Source organism: Procambarus clarkii, chromosome 1, assembly GCF_040958095.1.
Source record: "Procambarus clarkii isolate CNS0578487 chromosome 1, FALCON_Pclarkii_2.0, whole genome shotgun sequence".
In the NCBI taxonomy this organism is placed as follows: domain Eukaryota; kingdom Metazoa; phylum Arthropoda; class Malacostraca; order Decapoda; family Cambaridae; genus Procambarus; species Procambarus clarkii.
In genome coordinates, this window is record NC_091150.1 from 33314493 (window position 1) to 33323154 (window position 8662).

The following is an 8662-nucleotide window of genomic DNA, read 5'->3' on the forward strand; positions in this document are numbered from 1 at the left end:
GAAGAATTTTAACAGGCACATTGTAAGAAAATTTGAAGAAAATTAATAGGTACATTATAGTAAAATTTTAGGATTATCAACAGGTAAATTTTAGCATAATTTGAGGATAAATTCTAGGTACATTGTAGTAAAATTTGTGTTTTGAGCAGAGTGAGTTCCATAGACTAAGTCCCTTTATTTGCATAGTGTTTACACGGATTTAGTTTGACTCAGGGGATATCAAAGATATATTTATTTCTGGTGTGGTGATTATGGGTTCTATTACATCTGTCAAGGAAGTTTAGATTAGGATTTGCATTTAGGAACAAGGTTTTGTACATGTAAATAACACAAGAGAATGTGTAAAGTGAGTTTATGTTTAGTATGTTTAGGGATTTAAACAGAGGGTCTGTGTGTTATCTAAAAACAGTTTGTTATTGTTCTGATAACAGATTTTTGCTGGGTGATGATGGGCTTGAGGAAGTTTGTTATCTTATCATGCACAAGTTTACTGTCCCTCCCATGATGAACAAGTTTACTGATAGTATTTAATTCCATAATGATTATATAATTTTAAATGGTACTCCTTGATATGACGGAGAGTTGTTTAAGAATTAGTTAATTAGTAGCGCTCCCTTAATAAAGAAACTTTAATTATAAAATATCTATGAGACGAAACAATTTTGTTATTAGGGGAAAATATTGCTTAAGAGTTTTCTAAAACTTTTATAAAATAATTGACTTTCATATGTATATACGCACATGTTCAGTGTCGTAAATTTACATAAGATAAATATATATATATGTGTGAAAAAGGTTTAAAAATGGTTAGTAGATTAACCCAAAAAGACTGCGCATGTCATAGACTTCCTTGGACGTCTTATGCTCCTATTTTCGTCTTATTACAATATAAAATTACCCAACATCTGTGCAAAATTATTTAGAATTTATATTAACTGGTATCATAATAACCTATTAAGTTTAAATTGAGTTTTACTTGCGTAATTGTAAGTGTTTCTGGCACCTTCACGAATGGTTCATCTAGACCTCATACAAAAGTCATTAATTAATTAATTTAATTTTGTCGGAGACAGGCAGTCTGAGAATATGTTTGATTTATATCGAGATCAGCCCCCTAAAGGTCGAACAACTGACCCTCTCCAAGATGAAATCCCACAGCTGTTACTTAACTCCAAGGTACACCATTTATTGTTAGTTGAAAAGCCCATTAGGTGAAAGGAAACTTTCACCAATTCTATCCCGTCAGGGAATCGAATCCGGGATCACCAGATCTGATTCAGGAACACAGCTAACTGTACTGCGAGTCCCTATAAAATATACTGCATACGCCATTCTAGCAACTGTCTGTAACACAGTAACAGCCCCGCTACTGTATCAGGTAAGTCCACTACGGGCTCACCATAGCCCGTGCTACTTGGAACTTTTTGTTCCCAGAAGCTGAATCTTAAACAACAACAACAACAGCCTGTCTAGCCATGAGCTGGTGGTCCAGTGGCTAGATCAATGTATAGCAAACCTAAATATGTAATATGTTCCTAGTATTCTGAACTCTAATTAATATAACTCTAATTAAAAAAATTATATATATATATATATATATATATATATATATATATATATATATATATATATATATATATATATATAAATATATATATATATATATATATATATACAAACACACACACATATATTATATATGCATATATATATATATATATATATATATATATATATATATGAATGAAGAGAGAGAGAGCGAGAAAAATCTGGAATTGATGGAATAACTGTGAGTAATCTCTCTTATGCAGCCAAGTTGGCACCGTCGACGACGCCTAAGAATAAACAGGTGATGCCCGGGACACGTCACAGCCACGAGAGGGAGCCCCTTGGTATAAAGGCAGCTCGCACCCCACAACCCACAGTATACTGCTTACCCTACTTGGTGGAGCATCAACTAAACTGGTCTGTTCTAGTGTAAATCAAGAGTTAAAATCAAGAGTATATCAGCATGGCTCCCATCTGCGGTCAGAAGTCACTTTCTACAAAGATTTCCAGTTCTTCGTCACAAATGAACTGTGATCACAGTAAACAATCTGTAGACAGTTTGTGGAACTTCTCCCTCCCCATCAGTAGAAGAGGACTTTTCTTCCAAGATTCCTTCTTCGGGCATGCACAGGCACTCTTCAACGACGCCGTCCAAGAGGCACTTGGGAGATGGGGTGAGACATCGCTTCTCGCTGACAGATTAGATGACAATAAACTCCGTCTCTCCAACAACCTCAGTCGCTACAGACAGCTACGGGAGCACAACCAGAAGGAGGAAGTACTAGCAGTCACCGCCTCCACTGACACAACTTGTCATAAGGTAAAATTCATGTCTTTTATAAGAAACTCTACGACCAGGAATTTGGACCAGGGGCGGGGGAACCTTTCGTCATACGAAAACCAAATTTTACTTAACGAGATGATTTTATAAAGCCTCACCTCGTATTATTCACTGATCATTAAAGTATATAAGAAAAACTTACGGATCAAATTTCATGATTTTAAATTGCTTTCGGAGGCCGCACTAAGTACGATAAAACCATTCCATTCTGCAGGATTCCCCACCATAGTCTGGACTGTACTGTACATGTATAATGATGTGTCAAGTATTTGGCAAAATGTTGGTTATGTAAGAAAAAATTTGGGTTTTGTGAAAGATATATAATGATGTAAACTTGTGATAATATTGCAGATCGTGATTGACGTTCATGACTTTATGGACGGAGCGGTGAAAGTGAAGGTGGCGGGGGAGAGTGAGGTAGTGGTGGAGGGTCTCACCAACAATATGGACTCGTCTGGCCTCTCCCACAGCTTCACACACCACTTTACCTTGCCACACTTCACCGACATAAAAGCCATCACTGCTGTTATGTCCTCCGATGGCATACTTACGATTACCGCTCCTAAAACGGTGAGTTAAAAACCATTAAGTTATTTAAAGGTGTGAAGCTAAAGTTATAACACTTTCATCATATATAAATATATAATCCGTCATATTCATCTATATATGATAATATTATTGATCACCTTAATGTGCTGTGATACTTTGTGATAATATTATATATAATTTGCCAAGTGTACGGTCAGTTGCAGACAATACAAATTGTTAAATACTCTTAGTGACCTGTGACATTGATGTACATTGCTGAAGAACTTTATGAGCCCAAATTCGTTATATACTAACACTAGTTGGCCAAAACTTTGAAAAATCGTTCAAGAAATGATGCTTTGAGGTTACCTTACCTAACCCTGCCAGTGATATTTGATGCACTGTTCTCATAGTTGGTTGCTCATCATTACATATTTAAAGTGTTGGAAATGCTGACTGACACATATAGATTGTTCCAAAGTTTTCAAACACAACATTTTCTCATAAAAATGTACATTACAATAACGAATACAGGCATAACATTGTTTTAAACCCACCATAATGGAAACTTGATATTCATGTATCATGAAATAAATATGCTAAATCAATTTATCACAATTCAATTGACAGACAAATGGTCCACATAACGAAGGCTCAACGATCCCCATAAGAGTCGAGGGAGCAGTTAGTGCTGAAGAGTCAACATCTCTGGCGGCCTCACACAACTCCACCTCCAGCAACACGAAGTTGCCAGAGTCACCGGAGGACGAGTGTGACTGCAGAAGTTGTCTTCAGGATCAAAAAGAACAAAGAAGTCACACTAAGCAACAGCGTGTACATAAGATTCCTATTAGGATCAACTCAACTCTGGTTAAGAACAAATGTGATTTGCAAACCAGTGATGAAAAAACTTCCTTTAATAATACTCTTCAGTCAGAGATTAAATCAAAGGAAGAATCAAAACGTAAAGCAATAAACATTGTTACAAAGCAAAACAACAGTCATGAAGACGCAAGCCATATCCAGAAAGCTGCAAGTGTTTCATCAAACACAAGAGCCACTTCCAGCAAGCAACACACTACGGAGAATCACGCTAACACTGCCTCCGAGATCCAGACAAAGAAATCATCCGTTGACAAAGAGGTTCGAAATATTCCCTTGTCTCAGAGCAGTTTTCTACCAATTACCAGAAGAGGGCAGTTCTTTAACGACTCGTTCTTCGAAGATGCCCAAAAAGACTTCCAGAACGCCGTCAACGAGATCCTTAGAAGATGGGGCCGGGAAGAGCTTCCCACTGACAGATGGGAAGACTCTAATCTCCGTCTTGGTAGCAGTCTCAGTCGGTACAGACAGCTCAGAGCCCACAACCTCAGGGAGGAGAACCAGGCCATAACGATCACCACTAACGATACTTGTCACAAGGTTAGACACCTGTTTTATTCTCAAACACTAAATGTACATTATTTTATCTAATTCTATAAAATTACGTCAGAATTTGAGTACTAGCATGTACCTTTTGCTGATTTCAGGATTAATTATGATAAATAGTTGAATTACAAGATAATAACCAACTAAAGCCAGATAAATCTTTTTTGTAGATCGTGATGGATGTTCATGACTTCATGGAGGGAGAGGTGAAGGTGAAGGTGGTGGGGCAGAAGGTGGTGGGGCAGAAGGTGGTGATGGTGGAGGGTCACACCAACAGTAACACCAACACTGGAGACTTCTCTCTAACTTCTCAGAGCTTCAGGCGGCAGTTTTCTTTGCCAGACCAAACCAACATTGAGGTCATCACTGCCGCCATGTCCTCCGACGGTATACTCACTATCACTGTTCCCAAAAGTGTAAGTACTATAGAAACTCTTATAGAAGTACTATAGAAGTACTATAGAATGTTATTTTCATTCAAACAATGATATATTCCATTGCTTTTTAACAGAACAACTTTCAAACCTCGACATTTTATCAACAGGTAAACCGAGGACAGAATAACGGCATGATTATTCCCATCACAATTGAAGGTAATCATAATAGTGAAACTGACGTGAAGGGTTCGGTCACATCCGTCTCTAAGGCAACTGCAAGCAACACTGCTTCTGATACAAACTCCAAACTGCTGGAAGTAAAAGAAGAAAACTGCAAATCTGAAGAATGTCAGAAGAAGGAGTGTATGCAAAATAAAACTGAATCGACTCTACGACAAAATGAAGAGAAGAAGTTTGCAACGATGCAGAAGGTTTCTGCTAGCAGCACAAATAGCTCCAATTCAAGCTGCACAAAGCAGAGAGACACCGAAGTCACTGGACTTGTAGGAACTTGTGGTACTCATGATGATACTTCGCAACAGAAGTTGTCAGGCGTTTCATCAAAGAGCGAACAACTTTCTCGTTCTAATCATTCTGAAATTAGGCAGTTCTGTGAGCCAGGTAACATCCACATGCGTAACTTGACAACTCTTCCCATCACGACAAGGGGTCTCTTCTTTGATGATTCCTTCTTCCAAAATGCTTGGAAAGATTTCCAGGATGCTGTTAAGGAGGTGGTGTCCAGGTGGGGGCAAGAATCATCCACTTCCGACTATTTAACCTGCTACAGAAACCTTCGAACTCGTGACCTGAAGGACGAGAATCAGGCAGTAAAGTCTTCCGAGGATGAATTTAACTATAAGGTAAGCTGACGTACAAGGTAAAAATTAACCACAATGAAAATATTCAACTCACTAAGGTAATTGTAAAAATCCCACTATAACCAAATAAATTGTATTACAGTTTGTTGTGGACGTGCAAGACTTCACAGACGGAGGTGAGATCACTGTTAAGGCTGTGAACGAGAAAGAGTTGGTGGTGGAGGGTCACGTGGAGAAGAAAGAGGGAGGATCAAAGTTCACAAAGAAGTTCCTTCGTCGTTTCGTTGTGCCGGGAAGTATTTATTTAGAATCAGTTACGTCAGTTATGTCTTCAGATGGTGTGCTAACTATCACTGCACCAAAGAAGGTAAGGAAGGTATTCTGACTTTTATTAGAATAACTTTGGCAATTACAAATATAAAACTAGACAATTGTAAATTATTTGACCATACAGTATTCGTAATTATGAAGACTTTTGTTACTGATATTTCATACTATTTTCTTTAGCCCGAAACATTGAAAATCAAGGAGGTCATCGTGCCCATGAGCGTCGAGGAAGGAACTAACGAGGCGAAGAGCTTCAACCAGTCGTCAAGCCACACCTTGAGGACAAGTGTTGAAACTCCTGCCAGTGAACCATCCACAGCTGTTACCATAGACACCGAGGAGAACTGCGACTCGCCTTCTGTAGATGTCTCCTCGACCTTATTTTCTGCCACTAAGTCAACTCAACATGATGGATCTTCAACTCATGATATCTCCTCTCTTCCTCTAGACACGGTAAATGTTAATCTACATATACAACATTCAGAATATACATATTAATACACATTTTATTCTAAGAGATATTTAATTTGTGCATTGATGTTACTATTATATTAAATTCCTGTTCATATCGACAGGTCATTTGCAGTAAAGAACACGTCATCCCAGTACAACTCGAAGAAGAATTGCAAACTCTTTCATGTGATATGAAATCTATCACAGCAAAGAACAAAATATCTCAACGTGATCAGCTAACGAACGAAACATCTTTGAGAAACAAAGTCACCACTAGTGAGAACTTGTCATCTAAAGGAACAACTGAGAGAAATGAGCGCACCTCTGATAAATCTGAAGTTGCTTCAACTATCCAGAAAGTCAATATGGAAGGTCAAGCCGCGAACCTGAACTGCCAATCAAAGTCCAACGTGTTTAATGCTAAAGAAGTAGATAAAACCACGTTAAATGTTGCCCGCAATATTCAAGATCAACGTGAGAATATTAACTGTGTCTCCGTTAATAAACTTGTACCCATAAGCATGAAGGGCTCCTTCTTTAGTGATACTTTCTTCGAGGATGCCAGAGAAAACTTTGCGACTGCGGTCAAGGATGTACTGAGGAGGACAAATGTAGCAACTTACCTGAGTGACGAACTCTCTTCCTACCGGAACTTGCGACTAAGAGATTTAAGATCAGAGAACCAAGCCTTCCGTGTAGAAGAAGACCAGCATGCCTTGAAAGTAAGAATTTAGGACCAAAAAGTATAGCCTTTAATAATTATCACCAATAAAACTATTTTTAATACTTTAATACAAATTAATATATTTAAATATTAATCAATGACAATTCAATCAACAGATTGTGGTAGACGTCTTCGACTTCATTGGAGGTGACGTGAACGTAGAAGTTGTTGGAGGAAAAGAAGTTTTGGTTGAGGGAAAAGCCAAGAGACAAGAGGGAACATCGGCAGCTACACAGACATTCCTGCTGCGGTTCTCATTGCCTCACAACGTTGACCTGCAGGGAATCTCCTCGGCCATGTCCTCCGACGGCGTCCTCACAGTCATTTCTCCCAAGATACAAAAGACTGTCGGTTCCGATGCATCGAACATTGAAAGGACAATTGAGAGTCATTCAAGGATGGAGAGCCACAGCGACACAGGAAAATCGTTGCAGGAGAAGAATATGCGACAGTCAATCAAAGAATCCGAGGGTTCTAGCTCCCGGTCCTTCAGCAGCTGCCAACGCTCTCAGCACCAATATTCCTCCAACAAACAATTTTAATGACAATATATTTTCCTTTAACAATTAAGAGAATAGGATTTTTTCTTATTAGATGTGTTGATAAATGATGAGAAAATAATTGATGTTAAATACAAATAGTATGTTAATCCTAATTAAGCCAAAATTATTATAATAATAGAATGTTTTGTGATCGTGAGATTACAAGATTATTGAACGTGAGCGGCGCCAGTTGTGGATGACAGCAACTTTACAGGTAAGGAACGCATCATGCTTTAATTGTCACAGATTATCACATATCCTCTATACATATAGGATATGACATAATTTGTTACCAGTGTATCTCATATTAACTGACATATACTGTTAAGAAGCCTCATATATTAGACGAGATATACTGATAAGAAGCCTTGTATGTTAGACAAGATATTCAAGAAATTTTATATATTGCGTGGTTTTTATGGTTGTATAACTGATAATGCTATTCTGATAGTTCTGTTAATTCCTACAGATGTCACGACCTCTGGCGACGCGGTGACCTGACCTGCAGAAGTAACCTAAACATTCCCTTGTTAGAAATAACTTTTACGAATTATTATACTGGAAATTACATTCAATATATTAATGGGAATTTTGTATCGAATTTTGTTATATTGTTAACGAATATATTTGATATTTTAAAATAATATTTTATAATATATATATTTATTCAAAAAATAAATGAAATTAAATAATCATATTATTTTACATGTATATCCTGATTACTGTGTTCGAAGTTCGTCTTTGGTAGAACATTATTATGCAACAGCTACATGCTTATAAACTTAGTATATGTACTACGAGAAAGATAAACTAATATGTAAAATTAACAATAATATTCACAAATAAAACATACGTATCCTCCATTGTCATTCACAGATGAAAATTATATATTTATTTAACATTTCTTGGAAAATTAATATGCAGGAAAATAATCGTCTAAAAGACGATAGTAGCCATCAAAGTGTACCATCTTGAACTTTGATATCTCCACCAAGAACCAAACGAGTTTTCAAAATGTGCAAAGTTAATAATGTTGCATTTTTCAATTCTTAAAAGGATATAAATTACAAGAA

The 8662-nt window shown here is 37.2% G+C and overlaps 1 protein-coding gene across 2 annotated transcripts; it reads left to right on the forward strand.

Annotated features, from left to right (window-relative positions):
• Positions 1 to 1912: 1912 nt before the first annotated feature.
• Positions 1913 to 8282, forward strand: LOC123765552 (serine-rich adhesin for platelets). 2 transcript variants are annotated; one of them, XR_006773733.2, is made up of 10 exons: positions 1913 to 2368; positions 2741 to 2959; positions 3548 to 4339; positions 4516 to 4761; positions 4890 to 5585; positions 5686 to 5910; positions 6051 to 6323; positions 6446 to 7045; positions 7164 to 7803; positions 8059 to 8282. XR_006773733.2 is itself a non-coding variant. In XM_045754295.2 (9 exons), the coding sequence occupies exons 1-9, from the start codon at positions 2012 to 2014 to the stop codon at positions 7587 to 7589; spliced, it is 3834 nt and encodes a 1277-aa protein (XP_045610251.2). In that variant the 5' UTR covers positions 1913 to 2011; the 3' UTR covers positions 7590 to 8282. The 2 variants fall into 2 exon arrangements, 1 of the variants encoding a protein (XP_045610251.2); XM_045754295.2 differs by having other exon boundaries at positions 7164 to 8282.
• The last annotated feature ends 380 nt before the right edge of the window (positions 8283 to 8662 follow it).